Source organism: Bos javanicus, chromosome 14, assembly GCF_032452875.1.
Source record: "Bos javanicus breed banteng chromosome 14, ARS-OSU_banteng_1.0, whole genome shotgun sequence".
NCBI lineage: Eukaryota > Metazoa > Chordata > Mammalia > Artiodactyla > Bovidae > Bos > Bos javanicus.
The window spans coordinates 10,564,068-10,590,436 of record NC_083881.1 but is presented as its reverse complement, the minus strand read 5'-3'; the positions used below and the strand labels follow the sequence as shown (position 1 = coordinate 10,590,436).

The 26,369-nt window shown below is 38.3% G+C and overlaps 1 protein-coding gene across 14 annotated transcripts in view; it reads right to left on the bottom strand.

Annotated features, from left to right (window-relative positions):
• CYRIB (CYFIP related Rac1 interactor B) overlaps positions 1-26,369 on the bottom strand; it is a 148,533-nt gene that overhangs the window by 26,819 nt on the left and 95,345 nt on the right. For 3 of the 14 annotated variants that reach the window (XM_061438588.1, XM_061438592.1, XM_061438591.1), the window contains exons 2-3: positions 24,346-24,385; positions 5,551-5,633 (exon numbers count right to left, since the gene is read on the bottom strand). In XM_061438588.1, coding sequence (XP_061294572.1) covers positions 5,551-5,623 — 73 coding nt within the window. In that variant the 5' untranslated portion in view covers positions 5,624-5,633; positions 24,346-24,385. Of the gene's footprint in view, positions 1-46; positions 111-5,550; positions 5,640-6,541; positions 6,948-6,977; positions 8,984-10,894; positions 10,977-24,115; positions 24,135-24,345; positions 24,386-26,369 lie in introns of those variants that run through there. The other 11 variants (XM_061438590.1, XM_061438593.1, XM_061438597.1 and 8 more) reach the window with 10 other exon arrangements.

Genomic DNA, 26,369 nt, shown 5'->3' with positions numbered 1-26,369 from the left:
TACAAACAAGGCAAAAAGCACTTAAAATAATAAACATTATGATTACCATAATGTTTTAGAGAGCAATTGTGGTGTCAGAATTCCTCCATGTTAAAATTTTCTCTTATACTCTGGAGGGTAGGGGAAGCAGACCAAATTTATAATATGAATTAAGAACATTTCTCATAAATATTATTTACCAATCATATACTACTAGAACCTAGACTTTTCTGCACATACTCCACCTTCCCATAAATACACAAAGATCTATTTATTCCTTTCCTTAAAAATTTTTTAAAAACTTAGTTCACACACAAAACTAGAAGTCCAGGTGCCTAAAACCTGGAACTTTACTTTGTGCTTAAGGCAAGTCATAATTCAATTTCCTTTATTAAACTTGCCAACTAGTCAAAAATATATCATTTATATTCTTAAATCAACAATTACAATACCAAACTTTAATTTCAACATACTTAAGACAGTACTACAGCAACAGTAAGAGTAACATTCACATGCAAAGCCAACTTAAGAATTTGTGTTCCCAAGTCTGTTTCCTTGTTTTGAAACTCTCCTTTCAGAAGTCATGTATTTTTTTTTTTTAATGAAACTGCTATGACAAATTACACAAGAGGAATCGACTGAAAAATTTATAAGACTCTGTGTCCAAAGCTATAATGGTATTACCAGGAGCATACTGATATTATAGCTAAATGATTTTTTAAAAATCAGAGTTTGTCATTTAGCGGTAATATTTTTTCATTTAGCCAGACCATATTCTCCAGTCATAATTAGACACACACTAAAAAAAAAGTACACTTCAGTTATAACTTTTTATACTTACACCAGAAGCAGCAGAGAAAAATTTTACATGCAAAAAACAGCAGTTTTATACTTTCCATATGAAACTATGAAACTACAGACATAACATCAATAGTAGACACGTATCATAATTTGAATTCATGAAGTGGGAATTCATGACAAAAGACAATATTTTGACTGTTATATATTAAAAGATATTTGTGAAGTTTGAAAACACTAAACTATGTATTTTGGGTGTGGTGACTAGCTGTTAACAGAAAAACATGACACTGAGAATTATATACAAAAGAAATATTATCAAGGAGATTTAAATAGACCTTGGAAGTGGTTAATCATTATTAAAGGTTTAATAAGTACCAAGAAATTTAAAAATAAAGGAGAAGATTCCAGTTTCCCTTAAGGGTGGAAAAATACCCAGCACCACACTGATTAAACATTTTTAGACTGTCACAGGAAAGTCACATTGATAATTTTGAAAGCTGCTGAAGACTGCTGCAGAAATGAAGACAGACAGAAAAGAGCAGACAGGTAAGCACTGCTTTACTGACAGCAAGTCATGCAAAAGGCGGAAATACTCGGGAGGGGAAAGGACTGCATAAAATAAGGCATTTTTCCCCAAAATGGGATCAACCAAGACTTGTCACTTTGATTTTTCATAGCAAAAAATGAAAAATTTAATTACTTGAGGAAAAACACATCACTTAGCCAATTAACAAAAGGACATTCATTTGATTGCAAAATGCTATCTACTACTGAGAGTAGGCATAGTGATTACTCATCAAGCTTAGTTTTAAAAGCTGTTCAAGGGAAATTAAAGCATGTTTCAGTTGCTCTTACTATTTGAGGGTAGAATTAATTATTTTAATAATTTCACACCAGTTCCCTACTGAAGAGTCATTGAAAGTAACTGCTAAAATTGACGTTGTTATGGTACAGAGGCAAAGATGAGTTACAAAAGGAAAAAAATTTTAAGTCACATAAAAATTGTAACTGTGACATAAGAGGTCTTTCTGCTTTAATCTCATTCATTCACACAGTAAATATTTATAATCCCACTGAGGTAGGGTATGTACAGTACATCCCACTGTTCAGTACATAAACTTAGTACCTAGTAGATTTTCAATGATAAATAATTGTTGAATGAATGAGAAGGTATAGATTTATAAAAATGCCTCCAGCATGTGTTAAAGAAGGCTATTATGCATTTTTATATCTAAACAAAACAACCCTATATCATTTTAGAAAAATAAATATAAGAAAATGCCATCAGAAATTTCAAGTACAGGGCAAAAGCAACTGAAAATATATAAAAGGTAAAATGGAAAAACAAGAGACTAAGAGAGTGGGTACTATCAAATTATTTTTTGACTTGGGGGAGAGGGGGACAGGAAACACAAAAGACACAAGAATTCGAAGAAATGCATGACTAAGTGGAAAGGCTCTATAACAAAGAATTAGAGAAAGTAAGAGTCTATTTCTCACAAATAACCACCTATATTTACTCTTCTATTTGGTCTACCTGGAGTTACACAATCAAGGTTAACTAATGAATACTGAACTTCTGTGATCATGAAGCACCTTGCTAAGGCTGGGAAGGGACATAAAAATAAAAGTCCCTCTTCTCCCAAGAGACAACTGCGTGAACTAATACACATAGTAGTTACTCAGGCTAAAGATCTGTCATTAGAATGTGCTATAAATTAACAATGTCATTATAAAATAAGAAATTTCAAGAACTAGAAGAGGCTGTATAGGCCCCGATTCAGTGCTTTTAATGTGCTGTCATTAGCATAACTTGGCAAATTTTATGGGGCAACTCTGGACTCACATATTAATTAAACCACTATTCTTAAAATAAAATCATATAGGGATAATGTTTTAAGAAAAAGACCTTCTTTCTAGTACCTCGAGTAGATAATACGCTTCACTGAACACAGAATGTCATTTCATGCCTTAAGGCTTTTTTTAAAAAACATGTTCCTTTTTCTCCACAACATCCTGCACTAAATTATCATCAAACATTCTCATCACCCGTCACAATCCAACTCTAATATCACCATCAGGAATTCTCTCATTATGTCCAATCCACTCATAGGTAAAGTTAATCCCTTTCCTGACCTATATACTTTGAATGATGTAAATAATTAGCTTGCATTTCTATCTATTCTACTGGATTGAGAACTCCCCAAAGGCGAGGGTTGTTTGTTAGTTATCTTGGCATCTCCAGTACCTACTGGCTCGCACACACGAGGCAAGCTGAAGCGAAACACTGTGTGTGTGCAAGCACATATATTAAGGGGTAGTGATGTACTGTAAAGACAGTCTTCATTTTGTAAAATATAGGGGTCCATTAAATCATAGTTCAAAATTACTAGAATAGTTCATTTTTATACAGCTTGATGCAAAATGCCAATGTATCTGTCTGTTTGGTACTGTTTCTATAGCTGCCCAACCACGGAGAACTAGGTAGGCTTAACTAATTAAAATGATGGTAAGAGTAAAGCTAAATTATTCTGGTAACCTAAACATTACAGTTTATCTAGAAATAAATAATGTATTAAACACTGTTTAATAACAGAGTATGACTTTAATCTCATCAACCTATGAACTGGCAAATCAACTGTGTTGGCAATTTTGAATCTGGTATAAAACAGTTAAAAAGAAAGGAAGTTTCAAGGGGTCACTACAGTAGCTGAATGATAAAATACACTTTTACAAATGCACATTTCCAAAAAGAAGATAAATATGCAGATGGATGAGAGGTAAAACTGATTAAGACAACTCTGATGTTAGATTCAAAAGAAAATATATTTACAAAATGTAACTAAGAATTAACAGGGACAAACTCTGACCTAATTTGCAGTCTGTTTTCACTACATTTCATTTACAGGTTACCAGTAAGTGTCAAAAGTTTTACATTGGCTGATATAAGCAACAAATACTTAGTTTATATCTGCCTTTAGGAACTTAACACTTTATATGTAGTTCTTCACTGTTGGTTATTCTTGTAATTAATTTTAACCTTTTCCTGCTACTACATTAGCTATTTAAAATTTAAGGATCATGATCCAAACCCTCACAGATTAGAAAACCAGGATCAAATAATCTTTTGAAAACTACAGTAAATTCATGCTTCTCACTTGACCACAACATAACGCTAGGTTTATAAAAAGATCAAGTGCCAAGTCTTGAACAAGATCTTGACTATATCAAAGCCAAGATTCTGCAAATGTAAGGAACTTGAGACAAAGATAATAAGGAGACAGGATAGCAGAAAAATATACAACAGCAAGTTTGAAACAGATGCAAGTAAACTAAAATACAGCTCTAATGTAAGCTGCCTCATCTGAAAGAATAATCCTCAAATCAGCAAACTGCTCAATATCCCCAAGCTGATTAAAATTCATGCTACACATGCATTTAAAATAGCAGTGTTAAATTGTTGAGAAGGGTCAAGAAAACTATCATTCAATAACATCGTTCCCTAAAAACCAAACAACAGGTCCTGATGTTGACATGACTACTCTTCATTAGCCTGCAGAGTATGCAAACTGTCAGTACGAAACATCAGCAGGAATGTAATAAAAGCGGAAAAATATCAGAGGCCACAGACTGCCCCATTAAATGGAGACAAACTATAAATTAATGTGCTCATATGATCTGTCCTCCTTTAAAGAAAAAAAAAAACAAATTATTCATAAACTAGAATGAACTGTATAACATCACATAAACTGAAGTTGATGGAAAAAAAATGCAACATCTCTGGGGGGATTTATTTAAAGGATTTGTTTTAAAAATCATAAAATGTCTTAAGTTTGTAAAACTCTGTTCAAATGTTTTAATCTCAGATGAAAATGCAAGTGGTAACGTGATTTATAACCTAAAGGCTCTTCACCCTTTCCTAACAATTTCTAATGATCAGTTAAAATAGCAACATTCACACTAAAACACCAATTGAATATCATTGTTCCCGATTTGACAACCAGACAAGCTAAAGCAATACTGACAGCCAAAAAAGCAAAAGCCTTTCAGCATGCACGGAGGTCAATGACACTTACCTGCCACTCTTAGACCATATTACAATAGGTCATGCAACATGAAACAAACAGAAGGCAGATTACTCAAAGGTCTGTGAACCTATTATTTTTCTTTTTATTTAGAGTTAGAAAAAAAATGAATTCCTGAAATACATACATATAATCAATTTAACTTTTAAAATCAGTTATCTGCAAAGATTAAATAATTAAGGTTCACACTTACCTTTTAATATTATGCCCAAATTACTGAGCTTTGAATGGCCTTCATGAACAGATTTTATATTCAAAGTATTTCAATAGGTACAAAGAGTAATTGAAAACTAATCAATTTTTCTCAACTACAGTAAAATTTTCCCCAAATATTGCTTCTAATTAACAAATCTTGAAGAAGTATATCCTTTCCACCAAAATCTTTTCCCAAAAATATTTTCAGAGCATCTCAAATGTTTTTACTAGAGATCTCAAATTATAAATTAATGTCCAACTAAGAGATATAAATCTCTTATAAAAATTCAAGTAAAAACATTATCACAATTTAATCTATAAAATATGACTTCCAGTTCTAGAAGGCACAAGAAGTTTTACTCAAACAATTCATAGCTCAGTCATGCAAAGCAAAAGTTAAAAAGATGGCAAAGTGGAAACATTCATTTAGTGCAAGACAAACGCAGTCTACTGCAGGCAAAGAAAAATAGATATAAAATCATCTTCTCACTTTCAAAATCAAGGAAAAAATTTGGCCCCTGCTCAAGGTCTGTGCATGTCAAAACTTTAAGAAGATTCCCCATGTTAAGGTACCTGTCAAGACAAGAATGAGAAAAGAGAAAATATCCCTTTACAAAAAAGAACATCTGAAATTTAACTTAAAAAAAAAATCGTAACAGGGAAAATGTTCATTAGGCCATGAATTCGTCCTTCAGGTTACCCAGACTGTGCTCGGGCAGTCAGCAAAGCGGGCTCTCCAGGTGCTGATATGTAGGACCTAGAGGTGAAATGTAGTTTTCCTGTACACAATGGCACAACTGTTGCTCTAATTCTTCTTAAAATTCTCCCAAGTTTCATTAATGGCCTTATAATGAAAAATTCTTTAAGTATTCCAATAGTGCTAGTATTCTGAAAAAGAAATTTCTGATCAAGAATTATTCACAGGTAATCTTGTTTAATATTGCACTGAACAAACAATTTATTTTAAAGCCAAATGTTAAAGAGTTTCGGCCACAGCTCACCTTTGCTTTCATCTTAAGAGTAGCAGAATATCAGACTACTTCCTGTATGCCGCTCAACAAAGCATGTACTTCTAACCGAATTTGGATTCTCAATAATTTGTGGAAGTTATTTAAAGAATTGATTCTGGATATGCAGCACAACTCTGATTCTTCATATGAATAGAATTACAATAGGATTATAAGCAACCAGATTGCTGGGCAGTCACCGAGGCATACTGTTAGAATGTTCATCATAAGGCTAGTTGCTTCATGGACTAATGAAAGGACAGCACTGGCTCCACACTCAACATGATTCGGCAAATGAAAAACTAAATCATACATATGATGGCGATGTTTGCCTACGATTAAGAAAAAAAGTCATGCAAATTTCGTGTGATTCCCGTATTTTATTAACAAATAGCTGGCCTTCACTGTGGTGTGAGTATTAATTTCTTTCACCTTTACCATTATGCACCAGCCGTGAGGGGCTAAGAGACTTACTTTCAAAGTCCAAGAAAAAATGTGCTGCATTGTGGTCTATGTCCCTGGTTAGCACCTTAATGAGATTACCCATGCCAGCAAACCTAAAAATAAAAATGGCAACATCGTTTAGTTCCAGTAAAAAAAGTTTTAAGCAGAGGCCTGGGATTTGGCAAAGGCTGGCTTGCTCGTAATTACCAACAGGTGCAGGTTTATATGCTTCTGGCTTTGAAAATTTGGAACAACAAAAGCACATTTGGCTCTCAGTTTATAGCCCTTGTCCCTCTTTTCCACATATCAAAAAATGTACATAAAGCAAAACTGCAAAGAAAAATTAGATTTTTACATTTAGCTTACAACAGTTACATTTCACTAACGTCTATGCGAGCGTTATTCCTTTAAAATGCTTAAGGCATATATTCTCAATTTAAATTAACATTAAGAATAGATTTCTCACCTAAGGAAATACTGAGACCATTATTTTTAAATACTGGGGATATATTCCCTCTTGTAGAAGCAAATCCTATTAGGAGTATAAAGAAGACAGTACTCAAACCACACTTAACCATTAAAGACTGAAAGGATATATCAATTAATGACTCATTTTTTTAAATTTTACCATACATAAACCAGTATTTCTACATTTTCTATATTTCTAAGATTAATCAAACTTTTTATTATTTAACTCATAGGTTGATTATTCAACAATATCAACTGTACACAAAAGTATGTAACTTAGGAGTTAACACAGCAAACCAACATAAAGGGAGCCAGCAAATATTAAAATTCTTTAAGTTTGCAGAGGAAAAATAATGCATTGATATAACCTTGCCCAAGAATTTGCCATGACTCAGTGGGGATGAAGGTGTAAGGAGGGGTCAGGCTTCTCCAGGAAATCAGATTCACACCTTAAAGATGTAGCAGCTACAGGGAAGGCAGTCTAAGGCACCACAAACAGCTCCTCCCCTCCCCTCCTCTAAGCTCCATGTTTTTCCTCCAAATATGGAAGCTCTGGTAAAGGTAAATGAAGTGAAATGCAAAATAACAATATTTTCATCAATGAAAGAAAACACCTTATTACTCTACCTGTTACAAAAAAGTCTAAAAAGAGTTAGCACCTGGCGTCCTGTGCTGCGCTCCCTTCCTCCACCTACTCTCTGGACACTGGCATATGTTCCTAAGCGCGCAACGGTTATTCACTTCACAGACCAAAATCTGATGGACTGGCATACACTTCTTAGAAGTGTTAAAAGCAATTTAGCTCATTCACAGCAATGGTTAACACTGAAGGGACCCCTCTCTTAAAATAATGCCCCTTATGGCAGCAACAGGGATCTATGTTATTTTTGATACTAAAATTCCTATTACACAGAATTTCACTGAAAGGATTTTGTACAATGCATGACAGATGGACTGTCTGAGATTAAAACTAAAAGTGAAATATTTCATCTTAATTATCTTCTATACTGTAAAAAGTTTAATAATACCAAGCTTTTATATACAAGAAAAAATAAAACATCCAAAGAATGACCTCAAAGTATTACTAAATCTATTCAATAAAGTTTTTAGGAACATTTGGGAAAAAACTATTTCACAGCTTCAACTTTCAAAACCTTTCAAATATATATGGAGTATCTGTTTCCAAACATATATAAATTCTGTCACTAATAAGAACTAAGACCAAATATACAAAGAATTACCTACTGGTATCAAAACTTCAACCATAGATGGAAAATCAGCATGTGAAAGGACAGTAACTGTCTTTAAGAGGAAAAGGCAGCACGCCATTTGTTGTTAAAAGAGCTTAATCTATGGAATCAAATCAAAAGTTTAACTCTACCTAAAAAGCTGTTTGCCTTGAGGACAGTAGTCAACTTTCCTGGGACTCATTTTCCTCAGTAAAATACACATTTCATAGTAACCATCTTAAAAGGTTATTATGAGAGTTCAATGAGATTAAATACCGATTTATTAGCATAGTGTATGGCACACAGAAAGCATCCAATTAAAATGTTCCCTGTGTGATAAACCAAAATTCACAAACTTTAAAAAAATAATAATGGCTCTGTTTCTTTTAATACAAACTACATTTTTATAAATCGCAAAACCCATGGCCCACTTCTGTCAAGAATATTGCTAAAATGCTGCCCTATAATTAGTCCTATGAGGCCACCACCAAGTAGAGGAGAGAGGGAGAAGGGAGAGATGTAAGTTTCCTTACCTTAGTACTTGGATGTACACAGCTGATCCTTAGGGAAAATACTGAAACTAGCCAAGTTTATCTGCTCCATTTTTCTACAACTCCTTCAGTAAATTTCTTCCACTACTTAGTCCTCCTTTCGAGGCACCCCAGCCTAACATGACACTAATACCCCTCACCCTGCATCATACTTGGTCTTGACCTATTCATTCCTCACAAGTACACAAAGATTCAGAATCCTTTTTACATCTTCATCCCAAACAGTGACTCTTAGTTAGAAAATGGCCCAGTTTATCTAGTACGGGTTTCTCAACCTCAGGACTACTAACATTTGGGGCTAAGTCTGGTGGCTCAGCTGGTAAAGAATCGGCCTGCAAGGCGGGAGACCTGGGTTCGATCCCTGCATTGGGAAGATCCCCTGGAGAAGGGAACTCACTCTGATATTCTGGCCTGGAGAATTCCATGGACTATATATGTACGGTCCATGGGGTTGCAGAGAGTCAGACACGACTGAGCGACTTTCTCTTTCGTGCCTTTGTTGAGAGGAGTCTGTCTCACACTGGAAGGTCTTCAGCAGCACCTTGGGCCTCTACACACTAGATGCCAGTACTAACTAACCCACCACACAAGTTGTGACAGACAGAAATGATTCTGGAGAGCGGCAAATGTCTCCTAGGGGGCAAACTCCACAGCACACAGGAAGGAGGCTGTGCAGGCAACACACATCACGTGTTTCTTTGAACAAAAACCCATGGAATTTTTCAAAGGTCTGAAAACGGTTTATTATAATACTATCAGTTGTCCTATCTTTTAATGGTCTTCCCTGTAGCTCAAATGGTAAAGAATCTGCCTGCAACACAGGAGACCCGGGTTCGATCCCTGGGTCAGGAAGATCCTCTGTAGAAGGGAATGGCAATCCACTCCAGAATTCTTGCTTGGAGAGTCCCATGGACAGAGGAGCCTGGCGGGCTACAATCCATGGAATTGCCAAGAGTCAGACAGGACTGCGTGACTTAACACTACACTACACACTATCTTTTAATAAAGTCAAAGTTTTACTCAGTCCTATCCAACTCTTTGTGACCCAATGGACTGTAGCCCGCTAGGCTCCACTGTCCATGGGACTCTCCAGGCAAGAATACTGAAGCGGGTACCCAATCCCTTCTCCAGGGGATCTTCCCAACCCAGAGAACCTGGGTTCTCCTGAAGTGCAGGCAGATTCTTTATCATATGAGCCACCAGGAAGCTTATTATTTTTTAATAATAAACAAAAAAATTAAAACCATATTCCTGCTGTCTTTCACAGTTTACAGTTAAAAAAAAAAACAAAAAACTCTCCATCTCCAGTGTGATCGATTTCAATACCCATGAGTTTGCTGCTGCTCAGTCGTGCCCGACTTTAGGTAACCCCACGGACTGCAGATCACCAGGCTCCTCTGCCTATGTGATGCTTCGGACAAGAATACTGGAGTCGGTGCCATTTCCTTCTCCATCTCAGTGTGACTGTGACATAACAGTATTTGTCAGTTCTGTCAGGTACCAGACTGCCAGGGTTTAATACCCGCCCCCACCACCACAGCTCTGCCACTTCTAAGCTTTGTGACTTCAGTCAAGTTTCCTCACTTCTCCATGCCTCAGTTTACTCATCTGTGTGTGCTCAGTCATAACCGACTCATGTGACCCCATGATCTGTAGCCTGCCAGGCTCCTCTGTCCATGGGCTTTTCCAGGCAAGGACACTGGAGTGGGCTGCTATTTCCTTCTCCATCTCATCTGTGAAATATATATAATAACCACCCCCACTGCAGAGGGTTCATAAAATCATTAAACAGGTTAATGCAGTGTAAGCAAAACCTTCAGGACCACGCCTAGCAAAGCAGCCGCTGCCCGTGCTCTGGCTGCTGTCAGAGCAATCTGACTGACCCGCAGGGTCTGTTCCCAGCGGCAGAACCTGTGCACGTAAGACTCTGGAACCCTTGTGTTTCCTGCCCTTGAGGAAGCCTGTCTGTCACAAGGCAACATGTAGTTGAGAGTCACACGACGTGTCCTCAAGTCCTTCATTTCTCGTTCAATTTGTTCCAAAGTTTCAGCTGCTGCCATTTGCCTCAGTTCAGTTGCAAGATTTTCCTCTAGTTTTAAGGTACCCTAGTTTCTTTCAATCAATGTCCCTTTTACCTTTTTAGTTGAGCAGAGTCTCTGTCATTTGCATCTAAAAGAGTTCTAATACGATCTCTGGATTTCAGATGAATAAATGAATCTGATACAAAATACATAAAAGATTTTTCACATTATATAAAACTTGGTCCAAAATACTGACAGACTTGAGAGGCACTATTTCAAAGTTAAATAATAAAAATTACTATTTACAATGCTAAACTGTAAGTCTGACAATCTGATTTCAGGAGGAAAAAGTAAAGAATTTCCTTTTGATTTGCTTTTTATTGTAATTCTTGGATTTAAACTAAACATTATAAATATTTACTAAATAAGCTAAGAAGAAATTTAATATGCAGAAATCACATATAGTTGACTTCAAGTGTTTGCAAGGTTTCTGGTGGAATTTTGTGACCATGAGCTCTTATTTATATGTTTGTTTCAAAATTGGCAGCTTATCTGGAAAGGAACATGTTCTTCCCGGCTGGTAGTCTGTCAAATGTATTTCTGAGCTCACAAAAGGCACTTATAAATATACCAGACCATTTTCCCATACAACATTTGAAAAGAAGTTTCCTTAACTAGAGTAACAAGCCCCTGGAGACACAACTACATGGTGCAGTTAATGTGCTATTTCATCTTTCTTTCCAGAAAATTCCTAAGAGATGCTGCTACTTATTCACCCTTTTGAGCTCAGGGGGTCTTATAATGCTGTCTCCTCTGCCTAGAATGCTACTTTCAAGGGTTTTTCCCACAGCTGGCTTCTGTTCATCCCTCAGTGTGTATGAGTGCTTACTTGCTTCAGTCGTGTCTGACTCTTTGCGGCCCTATGGACTGTAGCCCGCCAGGCTCCTCTGTCCATGGAATTCTCCAGGCAAGAATACTGGAGTGGGTTGCCATGCCCTCCCCTCCAGGGATCTTCTTGACCCAGGGATCTAACTCTGTCTCCTACAGCTACTGTACTGCACGCGGATTCTTCACCGCTGAGCTACTGGGGAAGACTCTCGCCCTCCAGGCCTCGTCTCAAATGCCCCCTCTTCAGAGAGGCTTTCGTCCCTAGCCTTACCAACAGTAGCTGTGCCCTGCCCAGTTATCTTCCATCACATTGCCCAACTCTCTCCTTCAGCACACCTAACATATTCTGAATGACTCTGGTTAGTGTCAGTTTTGTTCACATCCAGTTTGTAAATTTAATAAATACTTCTTGGTGTGGGAAGAAGGAAGGAAAACTCAAAATACTGACAAGATTCACTATAAATCACAGTTTCTTAAACTTGACACGATTAACCATGTAATTCTTTATTTGAGGGCTGTTCCCTACATTGTAGGATGTTTAGCAGCATCCCAGACCACTACCCACTAGACACCTGGTATCACCCCAACACCCAGCTGTGACCACCAAGGAGGTCTCCAGATATCATCAACTATATTCCCCAGGGGGCAAAACTGCCCCCACGTAAGAGCCACTGCATTAAACCACGGACATGAAGCACGCTCTCAGGTTAGCTGATCAATCCTACTCTCCTCTCCCAACCTCTACCAGCTGACTATTCCACAGGCTTTTAACAAAGAGTGCCTCAAACCTCAACCAATGGCTATTCCATCCTCACATGAAGAAATGACCTCCTTATATTTTTACCCCCCAAAAGAACAAGAAAAGGAAACACCTACTGTCCTTTATACCCCCCTTACTTCATTAACAATCACTTGTTTTACCTCTGCACCTGTTCCTGACAGACGCCCTTCCCTGAGGGGCCTCTTCTCCTCTCTATATGAAAAGCAAGCCTTCACAACCTCTCTACAATCGCATCATCCTGCCCATCCTCCCTATAGCAACCTGTCAAACGAGCTGTAACTATGTCTTCCTATTTTTCTACCTTTCATTCTCTCAGCTCATTCCAGTCTGGCTTTTACGCCCACTACTACTATGAGGAAGCTGGTCCTCTGTTAAGCTCACCGAGACCTGCATCTAGTAAAATCCAAAGGCCAATTCTCACAGCTCAACTCACTGGACCTCTTAATAGCCTTTGACCCAATTTATTATTTGCTCCTTCCTCAAACATTTTCTTCATGTGACATTTAGGGTAATACATTCACCTAAGTTTCCTTCTTGCTTTACGGCTATTCTTCTTCTATACACTCCTCTTTGGCATACATGCAGCTATTTCTCCCATCTTAATACAAAGCAAAGACTCATCTGGATACCATCTCCCGCCCCAGCTCCCACTCTATTCCCAGCTTCTCTGTGCAGGAAAATTCCTTAAGAAGATCTGCCTACACTCAATGTCTTTTATTTCTCTGTTAAGTCCACTTCAACCTCGCTTTCTGCCCAATCCTGTACCACCAAAATTGCTCTGGCAAGGTCATCAAGTAACACCCACTGCTAATTCCAATGATCAGCTCTCAAGTCCACAGCTTATTTCACCTGTCAGGAGCATCTGACATAGCTGACATTCATTCCCTCCTTAATACACTTTCACCATTAGCTTAAAGGATACCCCATCTCACCTCCTTCACTGCTCAGCAGCCTGCTTCTTGCCACCATCACCTCCTGCCGGGATGCCTTTAAAAGCCTCCTAACTGCTTCTACCTTTGCCTCCTGCTACAATCTCTGAGGCAAAGCAGTCTTTCAAAAATACAAATGGACATCTCTACTCCACTCAAAAACATGCAGTGGCTTACTCCTACACTCAGAATAAAATCCAAACTCCTTACCAGGTCGTACAAAACATGACATGATTTTTCCCTCTCTCCAGCCTCACCTTCCATCACTCTCAACAGCAGCCTGCTGCAGTTTCTCTAACACAGCAAGACTTCTCTCTCCTTGGAGTCTCTGAACTTGCTTTGCCCTGGCCTGGGATGCTCTGTCCACAGACCTTTCTTTAAGTGACAAGCTATTGCACTTCCTGCGGTCGTCGCTTCAATTAGACCACCTCAGAGAGTGCTTCCTTCACCAATCTGTCCATCATACCTCTTCTCTTTCTCCTCTCTGTCCCCTTCCCAAATTGATGGTTAGCACCATCTAACACATCCTCATTCCTTTGAATATCTGTTTAGTCTGTCTTCAACTGCAAGGAGAACTCTAAGGAGACAGGAGTTTTGCTTTGTATACTATTCTATCCCCCCGGAGAAGGCAATGGCACCCCACTCCAGTACTTTTGCCTAGAAAATCCCATGGATGGAGGAGCCTGGTAGGCTGCAGTCCATGGGGTCGTGAAGAGTCGGACACGACTGAGCGACTTCACTTTCACTTTTCACTTTCATGCATTGGAGAAGGAAACGGCAACCCACTCCATCGTTCTTGCCTGGAGAATCCCAGGGACGGGGGAGCCTGGTGGGCTGCCGTCTATGGGGTCGCACAGAGTCAGACACGACTGAAGCGACTTAGCAGCAGCAGCAGCTATCCCCCATATCTAGAATAAAGCCTGGGATGTTGCAGGTAGTAATAAATATTTATTGAGTAACTGCATGATTAAAAATACACGAAGAACTTCCCTGGTGGTACAGTGGATGAGAATCCGCCTGCCAAGGCAGGGGGACACGGATTCAATCCCAGATCTGGGAAGATCCCATGTGCTGAGAAGCAGCTAAGTCCGGGAGCCACACCTGCTAAAGGCCGTGCCTAGAGCCTGTGCTCCATGAGAGAGGCCACCGCAGCTGCGACAAAGAGTGCCCCTGCTCTCTGCAACCAGAGCTGCGAGCAGCAATGACACAGTGCAGTGGTTTTGGCGGGGGGTGGGCAAGAAATTAAAATGTGTCTGTAAAATTATACGAGTATTCCAAAGAGGAGAAAACAAATACCAAAATAAACACTGACAACTGAAAACTCTTGCGTTGAAAAAAGAAAAAAGAAAAAAAGAAGACCTGAGAATTTAGGAAAAGCTTACTCCCTTCTCAAATACTATGAACATCAAGAAAATTACAGTTTGCCAAGATAACTTACAAAGAGCCTAATATCCTCCCAAAGCCATAAATATGGCTCCAAAATACAAATAAGGAGACTGGCCAATATCAGAATTCTGATCTTTGTAAACCTGAATTTTACTCATAACATTAAACAGTAATAAGCTTTAAGGTATGGGTTTAAATGTTAATTTCCTTTAGACTATATATCCTCCAAAGAAACTATCTGGGAATTCTTCACATCTTCTGATAAAAAATTAAAATCAGAGTGTTAATTGTGCCCCCTCAAAATTTTACGAAGACAAATTCCAAAATCAGGCCAATATCCATTATCATCTTCAACTCAATAAATGAATAAAGAACACAAAGAAATATGAAGTGTTAAGAGAAAAAGGAGATACTGAAAAAATAGTTCATTCTTTCTAACAAAACTTAAAAACAATCGATTTCATAAGAACGCTTTAATATCATCCCATTTAATTTATGGTGACTAAAAATGCGTAAATGTGAAAAAAAATTTGTCAAAATGATCACTAGAGACTACCGTTTTTAGTGTTAAATACAAATTTCTTCTATTTACCCAAGCTTGGAATTCTAGGCAAAAAGGTCTTCTTTTGCCTAGGATTACATTTTATCATACAATGTTCCTGAACCATATTCTGTTGCATATAAAATTTTACTTAATATTAAATACGCTACTTCTCGATCTTACAGCTATTCAGACCTCTGAAAATCTTTAAAATCAACAAAATGGTGGGTACGGAATTCAGCTATGCTTCTGCTTTACTTGTCTACCAAGAAATTTTTGATTCTCATATAAGCTGTACCATGACTCTGAAGCAGTATTAAATGGATGGAAAATGAGTAATGAAAAACGTGACACCATGTTCACTAACAATGGTACACACGTGAAGGCCAGGAATGACTCCAGAGTCACAAGCTTACGTTTTGTTCCCACTCTTCAGTTGTGTATTCAGAAACTACTACACAATGTAATGTAGCAAACTGCAGCTTGTACAAGCAAAAAATAATGAATCCCTTTAATAGTTCTCCTTCCAAAGACAAACTACCAGAGACACAAGAGAGTCTGGAATTGCTTTGTGACTATATTTAACCAAGTAGTTATTACATGTTTAAAAGTCTGCCTTACTGTAAAAAGTACCAATACTGTACTCCGCAGATAATTAACAACACCTTCAGCAAAAAAAAAAATTACTAATAACTTCCACCTGCTGGAGCCTGTTGAAGAAATAACCAAATTCACATGCTCTATCTAAGAGAGTAATTACAGAAATGACACACACTGAAAAAAGCCTTCCATCAGTCTACTACACAGAAAATGTTGCAATCTGATGAATAAAAAAGAGAAAGGCAGGTAGAAATTCATAGGGCTTTGCTATCTTGAAAGCCATTACATAACTGCAGTGCAATATTTCTAGGTCTAAGGTTTAAGGACAAAAACATTTCTCAAGAGATTACACAAAGCAGCAAGTACAGGCTAAAATAGTAGAAACCTGAAAATAATTCAAGTGATATCAACAATCTCACTTGGCATGCTAGCTTCTGAAATAAATAATTTCAGGCATCATCTTCTTCAAACACTGCACAAAGTTCTGTTTGTAGACATGCTTCTATACTGCATCACCACCACCATTTGAAAGCAAATGCCAATTTAATATTGCAGATGAACAGCAGAAGTGACTCCAGCTGGCAATAGTAGAAGAATAAAGAATTTTCAATAGGTCAAACTTTTAAATCTATTACAATTAATAACATTATAATAATTCTGATAAATTTTCAGATTTATTCATCTACCTCAGAAATTTATTCTACAATGATTGTCAGCTTTGGCCTTAGGTGAATATTGAAAAGTGAAAGTGTCAGCTGCTCAGTCATGTTTGACTCTTTGCAACACCATGGACTGTAGCTCGCCAGGCTCCTCTATCCATGGAATTCTCCAGGCAAGAACACTGGAGTGGGTAACCACTCCCTTCTCTAGGGATCTTCCCAATAACGATATTCACTTTTGCGCTTAGCTGAATATTAATTATTCGCCAAATGGTATATTCAGCGTGGTGGTGGTTTAGTCGCTAAGTCGTGTCCGACTCTTGGCGATCCTGTGGACTGTAGCCTGCCAGGCTCCTCTGTCCATGGGATTCTCCAGGCAAGAATACTGGAGTGGGTTGCCATTTCCTTCTCCAGGGGATCTTTCCGACCCAGGAATTGAATCCAGGTCTCCTGCATTGTAGGCAGATGATTTACCAACTGAGCTATGAGGAAACCCAAAGGAAATACTCGATATAGGACAGGGTTCATATTCAATAAATATCTAATGAATTAACTTAATGACTGTAAACAGGTGAGTCCAATGATATTTCTTTAAAGGATCAGTTAGGTACACAGTAGTTTAAAGGAGAGGTATAATCATAATTCCTTCTTAGCTTCTGATATAGCTGCAATTCACACTAGGAACACAGCAGTTAATGGTATTAAACACACTAGTTTTATGTAAGAAGGTGAAAATCCCCAATAGGTGAGCAACAGTATGCTGCTGCTGCTAAGTCACTTCAGTCATGTCTGACTCTGTGCGACCCCAGAGATGGCAGCCCACCAGGCTTCCCCGTCCCTGGGACTCTCCAGGGAAGAACGCTGGAGTGGGTTGTCACTTCCTTCTCCAATGCATGAAAGTGAAAAGTGAAAGTGAAGCCGCCCAGTCATGCCCGACCCCTGGCGACCCCATGGACTGCAGACCACCAGGCTCCTCCGTCCATGGGAGGTTGCCATTGACTTCTCTGAGCAACAGTATAATGGAGACAAATAACCAACTTAAACAAGTCTGCCAATAAAGCATCTGCAATAATTAATATGATGTTACTCTGTCTGCTCTCCTGATGGCACTCCAAATGTAAATCACACACTCACCCTCCTGCTCCTACGTCTCCCCTGTCCTCCCGGCCTTCTTGCCAACAAGAGAAGCTGCTCAAAAGAATCATTCTGACACGATGACAATGACAGTGACAAATACCTGCTCGTTACATGGTACAACCAAGATTTCCCTTCTGCTCCTGACCTTGCTGTTTTCTGATCTTTTTTGTGGTAAACGTGCTTAAGCAGAACCTGAGCTCCCAGGACTGCAAGTCTCTCCCCATGTCTGGTTCCACTAAAATTGCAAAATAAGGAGACTCCTCATTCTCTCTGTGACTCTAGATTCATAGAACCTTTCCCCCTCCCACCTGAACCCTTAGAGCATGAGCTATCCAAGAACAAAAATTCGGAGAGGAAGCATGAAATTGCTGTTACTGTCATCCTTAACGCAACAGGGATAAGCAAGTGCTGAGGAGTCAGAGGTGGACTATGATGGTTATTCACCTATTTCTCACTCCCCACGCCAATCTTTCTATAATCTGCTTTGTGATGTTGGGACAAGGAAGCTGTAAAGTTCACGTCTTAGACTACTTTGTCAGCTGAATGCTCAGTATATTGCCTGGGGGAGCCATGAAAAAAAAAAAACTGGAAGGTGGGAAGAAAGAAGGTTCTTCTTTCTGTTTTTCAAGTTCTGTTAGCAATTCCTGTGAGTAAAAGGCAGCTGTGGTTCCAAGTTCTAGTTTCTGTGGCACTCCTGGCAGCAGGGAAAGGCCTAGCTGCCCCCTTCAGAGGTCTAAGCATCCAGTCTTCCTCCTTCAAGCATCTAAATTCTTCCTAATCCACCTCTTGCCTTTTGCTTTAGAAGTGATGGCTACTTCCTGTGGGTACCATTAATATCTAAGTTACTTCATCTGATATAACACATATATACTTGGTCTTTATCACCAGTTCCTTACACAGAGCTCCTAAATACCTTGACTTTCCGGGGTGGCAAGAGCCTCTTTCGTTTTTGTAGCTGACTCTTGGCAAGCCTCTAGTTAGCTTCAAGATGGGGACTGGTTGCCACGAAGACCAAGGAATAACCAGAGAGCTGCAACTTTCAGCCCCAACTCCTGACCTCATGGCATTCAGGCCGGAGCAGCCCACCTCCACATGCCCTTAGCCACTCCACTCTACTGAAGTCCGGGTTGATGTTGAATCAGAGAGCGCCTTGGATGCAATGAATATATTCTCTATTCTCTGTAAAGGAAGGGTTATGGGTGGCATTAAACATTTTTTAATTGTAAAAAAAGAATTGAGTTTGATCAACGGCCGATGACTTATCATCAGTCAGGCTTGCGTAATGAAGCTTCCAGGCTGGTAAATGCAGCTACCCACTGGAAGAGTGGGACAGCCCAACTCCACAGGGACAGAGACGTCTGTGCTTAGGACTTCCAGACCCCTCACCTTATGTACCTCTTCACCTGGGCTGTTCATTTGTATCCTTTATAAAATCCTTTATAATAAACTGAAACAAGTAAAGTGTTCCCCTGAGTTCTATGAGTCATTGATCAAAGCAGATCCCTAAATGTGAGGAGGGAGCTGTGGGAAGCCCTGATTCATGGGAGCTGGTGAGAGGCAGAGGAGGCCAAGGACTTGCGCCTGGCATCTGGAGTGGGGGACAGTCTCATGGGACGGAGCCCTTAACCTGTGAGGTGTACACTCACTGCACACAGTTAATGTCAGAATCAAAAGGAAGTGCAGGACACCTAGATGGTGTCTGGAGAGTTGGGGAACTGGTGGGTGTGAGGGAGAAACTCCACACATCTGGTGTCGGAGGTGGTGTTGGAAAACAGTCCAGAATTGGTGACAGAAGTGTTGTACGTAAAAAACACAGACCCCAGCATCATTTTGCTTGGGCTTCCAACACTTGTGTAAATACATCTACATATTAAATTTCCTGTTTTAAAATACTTAGCAAGGTTTCTGCCCTCCTGGTTGAAATCTGACTTATACAGAGGAGCCCCAAAGAATAATTAATTCTTAATTATTATTATTGCCAATACTGTCTAATCTAGCCTCACCAGGTAGTGTAGCTCCCAATAAGGTGACACTGATTCTCCTTACTCTGAAAAATACAAAGACTGAGAAGCAGGATCTTAGGTGTTTCTGGGTGCCCAGCTACAGTATCATTATAGTAGTACTAAAATCTCACAAGCACATGTCAAGATCAATATATTTTATTAGTCTAGCAATTACATGGAGTTAAGTTACTGGCCTTAAAGAAATGTGACATAAAGAATGGAATGAAAATTGGGGGATTTTGATTTCTAGTTCTGACTCTATCACAAAATATATGACTTTACATGAGTCAGTTTACTACTCAGACTGGACCTCTCACATTTCTTCTGGCTGTGATTCTACACATGGTACAATACACCTTTCCTAATGCTGACATCTAGTGGATACACTTAAATTTAGCATTTAAAAATGAATAGTCTTAGTTACGCTATTTTAAGTAAAAGACTTACTAGGATGCCTGGTTATGTGCAACAAGTACAATAAATTAGCAGACCAATATTGCTCCTTAACTGAAAGTGAACCATGATAAAATAATATTACATCAGACTGTCCTGGCATCTTTGAATTTGATTCAGAGATAATGGGTACTCTTCCATACACCCACCCATTAAAAATTAAACCACTATGAAAATTAGCTGCCTGAGTTACAAATTTAGAAGAAAGTAAAGAAATGCTTCCTGCTCAAGTGTCTGCATTCAGGGACAGACACAGGATATGCCAAGGGCTAGTACAAATTTCTAAGGTAAGTGACTTAGGAGTGTTTAAGATAGTGTATGATGGAAACATGGAAAAAAAAATCCTGAAACTCAAAATTACCTGTTTTATAAGGATTTATTATGAAGGTTTCTCTTTCAAAACTATGACCACTGAACAAAAACAGTATTCCGAATTTACTTTCTTAAAACCTACCACTATTTTGAAATCATGAAAAAATTATATATATCAATACCTGTATGTGGTAAAAATAAATATATTAAAATGCAAGGGAATGATAAACACAATTAGGATACTGGTTATCTCTGGGAAGGCACAGGGCCATAGGATTGGCAAACTTCAAAGGTTTAGGAAATACTCTAGTCCCTCAATGGCTAGTAGAGTCATGGGATTCTTTTTAAGCTTTTAAATTCCTAAATAAACTCTAGCCTCTGGCAAACATTCTATTATATTATATAGTCACTACTCAATAAACAGTTGAATTAATGAATGAATTACAATTCAAGTGAAAACAGCTTGTTCATCAAAGAAGAGCATATCTAAACCAAGGGCATCCGTAAAAGGTGCAGCTTTAGGTCAAATGAAACAAACTGCAACTTTACAAAGTAGGAGGTAAGCTTATGGAATGTGCTACCTACAAAGGAATAATTCAACTATAAGTTGAATTAAATCCACAAAAGCTGAGAAACTCAATTAAGGGTAAGGCTAACAGGCAAAGGTTTATTGCTAGCACATTAAAGCTGGTCTAGACAGCAATGATATTTTCCCACAACACTTTATCACCACTGAACAAATATTCATTGGTATTTCTCATGTTCTTATGCATTACAGTGAGAGCCAAAATTCTTAAAATCTTAATCCTTAAACCTTATATTTATCCTCAGAAAAATCGCCTTTTAACATATCTTGGCAGGGAGGTTAAGGGCTACAGAGACGTTCTCGTCCACTACATATACACATTCTGCCTCATTCTCCAAGAATGAGAGCCCCTGATTTCTCTCCCAGCCACCAACCTACAGCAGAAAGGGCAAGGAACTCGGGCCTCACTCCCAGGTAAGAAGGTCTCAAGGTGGTGAAAAGGAGGAAATACGAACCCACCATCATTCTTTTCCCTCACAGATTTCAGAGCAGGAAGGTGAGGGGGAAAAAACAGGAGACTTCCAAGCTCAAAAAAATCTGCCAGTATTTGATATACACAAATAAGAATTTCTAATTAGTACATTATGACTGTAATGGTTAAGAGGCTCTTAAAAACTGTCCTTCAGGAACTTCTCTGGTGGTCCAGTTGTTAAGACTCAATGCTGCCACTGCAGGGGGCACAGGTTCAATTTCTGGTTGGGGAACTAAGATCTTGAATGCCACAAAGCACAGCTAAAAAAAATGTTTTAATTAAAAAAAAATTTTGTCCACTTTCCCTCATAATTTGAATTAAAAAATAAAGTATTCTCTGAAGAAAGAATTCCATTTTCTTGGGGGGGGGGGGGGCGGGGACTGTGGTTTCTTCTGTTTTTTGGCTGCACCATGTAGCACATGGGATCTTAATTCCCCACCAGGGATCAAATTTTTGCCCCCTGCACTTGAAGCACTCTTCCTATCCACTGGACTGCCAGGGACATCCCTGTGGTTTCTCCATAATGTTAACAGTCACCATGAGGAGTGAAAGATACCAGACAGAAAGGCTTAATATCCAATCATCAACGAATAAGAAAATCTTAGACCCGGAAGGGACCATCCACACTAGCCTTGGACTGATTTTAAGCTTCCAAAGAGAAATAAACTTCTGTTGTTTATGAACCTAGTTGGTGGTCCTTTGTTAAAGCAGCCCAAACTAAGACATGCACTAAAATGGAAGACTCAAGGTTGACCATCTAACCTTAGTAAGAATGTATTCTACAACATCTATTTATGCCAAGTTGTAATCGAGTCTCTGCTTAAATACTTTACTCTGCATGAGTAGTACATCCAAAGAGGAAGTCATTCTGTTTTCAAATGACACCTTTCTAGACTTGAGTCAATTTTTAAAAACTTTTTTAGAAACTTCAGCCAATAATCAAATGACACACAATCTGACATGAACCCCACTCTCAACCACCACACAAAACTTGCATGAAGCTGAATCGTGTTAATTTCTCCTCCTTGGTCCCAGTTTTCACTGGCCTCCTAGAACCAAACTAACCAAACAATCCCTGTGCTGCTTGACAGTGCAGCCTTTAAGGACATCTTTACAATATGGTTTCACAGTCAGATTACAATGATAAATAGAATCAAAGGACCACAACCAAAAAAAAAGCCCCACAAATGTTCTATTCAAAACAAGCAACTGGAAGACACTTGGTGACATTTTACAAGTCTTGACCTTTTTTTGTGCTTCCGTAACACAAGCATCAGAGCACTTACTACTCGCATCCTCCTTATGACAATTATGACATTTCTTGTGCTAAACTTTAAGTATCTCAAACTGGTCCGTTATTTTTTACATGTTTATTTCATGTTCCTTGAACTAGAATATGTGTTCTTTGAAGGCAGGATCTCTCCAAGGTTTAACTCATCTTCTACTCCCTTTTCTATAGACTATGTTGCTATTTCTGTGATTACTGATTAGCAAATAGAAGTTTTTTCAAAGCTATTTCTGTTAGGATATTTCTTAAGGAATGGATGTGTAACTCTACTTCTTTAAGATTAGTTATACAGACACAAAAAACTACACTTACTCAAACATGATGGACAAAGAAAGGTCTAATGGATTTTTCAGTAATAGGAGTTCTTTATCTGAGGTTGAGAGAGAGAATTTGGTGATCTGTGAACCTGAATGGGAAACTTCTTACTAACCTTTATGTGAAATTTAGCAATTCCTTATAGGATTATAGGCAACAAGCCACAGTAGGATTAGAAATATCTACTGAATGTGTCATTGATAAAAATCACAGGTATTTTCATATTACAATTACTGCCAATTCATCATTATTTAAAATTACAGTACTTAATAGAATTGTCACTAAAGCTTATTCTCTAATGTGAGAAACATATATAATGATCAAAAATCTGTCTTTTTAATATTTGTTAACTGTATTTCAATAATAACTGTTTCTTTTTTAATTCTATGCATTTTACTTCATGAAATCATGGATCATTATTAGAATTCATGAAACAACAGCAAAATAAAAGGGAGGTAACCCCTGCCCTATAACAGAGAGTGTAGGTAAGGTGATTACAATCCCAAAGAATGACCATAACTGTCATAATCATATCCATTTTAAAAAAATGACAGGCAAGTTTTGAAATACAAATACCTGCTTACGATTAGAAAAAACACAGAAAGGGACTTTAAGCTGATCATTTTCACTTAGACAACACAAAGTATATCTATAGAAAAATTAACTTTCAAATACCTATTAACTTGTTATAATTAAAACAATCAAGGATTGTAAACGGTAAGGCACTGAGGACCCTTTAACAGTGACTATTTACTGCTGTTGTTGCATTCTTTACTTTTACAATTTTATAAAAGGACCAAAACCCATTATAGGTAGAATTCTTATTTAAGAAAATACGTAAAAATGTCTTTCCTCCTAGCTAGCTTCAAAATATACACATACATTTTATTTCTAACTACTAGAACTATGGCTTAGAGTTTTCCTTCTCAACTATACTGGTGATAGCTTAAATGACTTAGAAAGGAATTCAAGGAAAAACACATACCTCTCCTATTGAAAGGAAGCTGTAAAAAAAAAGTTCCAATTAATCTACATTACTTCCCATTCTAAGCCAGAAACTACACAATACAGGGTATTTCCTACAGACATTTTTAGCAGTTCAATACTATGCACAGAACATTTTCCTTAAATTATGTTTAGCAGATACCATTTTTCATTTAAACCATAACTTTTCCCATGTATTTGAATAATCATTTCCCCCAAAGACATATTTACCTTCAGCCAGTGCTGGTGATTCTGTTCCTGTCCCTCTTATCTGTTTAAAGAAAGGAAAAAGGAAGACAGTCTAAAACATTATTATAATTTACAACAAAGTTTAATTTTATTAAAACTAACTTTAACCACAAATTTCATCAATGTTATCATGTATCACATGCATAAGCCATGTCTTTCCCCTCTTGGGTGAACTCAACAACTACTTATGGAGGACTTACTAAAGCCTTATCTTAAGCCCTGAGAAACATCAGTAAGTGATATACCCTAGTTGTCACCATCAAGATATTCAAAGACAAACAGGTGTACCAAGTACTCAGTTCTCATCATAGCTCATTGAAGCAGGAGGTAACGAGAAAAAAAATAAATTCTTTATTCAGATGACAAGAGAAAAACTAGCAATTCCTCTTTATTGTAAAATTATCAAAAGAGGCATGTTTCTATATTCTTGTCACAGTTTAGGTTCAGTTTCAATGTATTAGAAAATCAGTTTTACTACAAGTACTAAGATCCTTATATTCCATGACAATAATGTCAGAAGCACATCTGGCAAAACTCACTCAACCACAAAGTCCTCTCGAGGACAGGTTTTACTATTTCAAAGCTTTATTAAATAATGTTAGGTGAAATAAAGTTTGCAGAATGAGTTTAATTTTGTAACTAAGAACAACTGTAGCCATATGACCAGCTGAATTCACATAGAATGAGGGGAAACATTTGACTAATGTAACTAGTAACTTTAATGAGAAATTTCTTTTCCTATTTATCTGGTATAACCCAAGAGTCTGAGATTAACAAATGAAACAAAACTTTCTATGTATAAAAGACCGGTAACACCTTGAGGGAGGAATCGTGCACAGTTTTCCAAGTGATATGTGATCGGACACACTCTTCCCAAGGTGGAAATGTGGAGCTTTCTCTGATAGAGTAAAAAAAAAAAAAAAAAAAAGTATACATATATAGGAACCAAAAGATGAACAGTAGATTGGCAACCTTAGGGTCCACTGAATTAAAAGTTCTGATTCTAGGGGAGAAGGGAAGGCACATCTGTCAGGAGATGCAGGAAGAATTCTGAAGCAATAACCAACAGGAGAATAATGGGGCAGGGTCCTATAAACTGACTCCTAACCATGAGGAGTTATGGCAGCTTCTACACAAGAGGCAGCAGACAGAGAACCGTCGGATAGGACTGAGGTGGCCCCGCCCACTGACAACTGCAAATGGTCAGCTATAGCAACCACAGCCCAGAAAGGATAAAGTAACCACAGGCACTGATCCCTGGGGGAAGAAAGTCTGGGTCACTCCACCAGGAAAATGCCTCAGCCTGTTGAAGGGTGCTGGCTGAAGGTGAGGACAATCTAAAATTAGTAGCTGACTGAACTAATGAACATTATTCCACTAACCCTTCTGTCATAAGTCTAATGTAAAAACTGTGGTCAGCCACCATCTTGAAAGCTTTGTAATAGGTGGAACTAAATTGCAAGCACTTAATGGTGGGTTGTACAGGACACCCTCATGCCCTGCCTCTCCTCTTTACTCCAGCTGAGGCGCCTCCCCTTAGCTGCTTCCTGCACTGGTGGGGCTCACTTCCTGCTCAGAGGCTTTGCAATAAGAGACGCCTACAGGAACTCTTAGGCCATCCTGAGTCATAATGAACCTGGAAGTATGAAGGTGTTAATACCAAGAGCCTGGGCAATCACTGGCCATTGGGGAGATGAAGTCTGGTAGACAAACACCCTCTTCCTCCCACCAATAGGCGTACTCTTCATATCTTCTCAGGGGACTTCAAGATAAAGCCCAAATGCTCATAAAAGTGACCAGGTCAATAATACTCCCTTAGATTGACTTTCCTTTTCTGTTTCACTTGCCCCAGTTCTCAACTTCTATTTCTTGTTAACACTTTTCCCAAGAAATCACCTGTCTGAAGAGGCCCTGTCTTGGGCTCTGCTTTAGGAGGTGGAAATAGGTCTAGACACTTGTCCTTCAGGACACCACACCTCCTTTCCTTTCTGTCCCACCTCACTGGA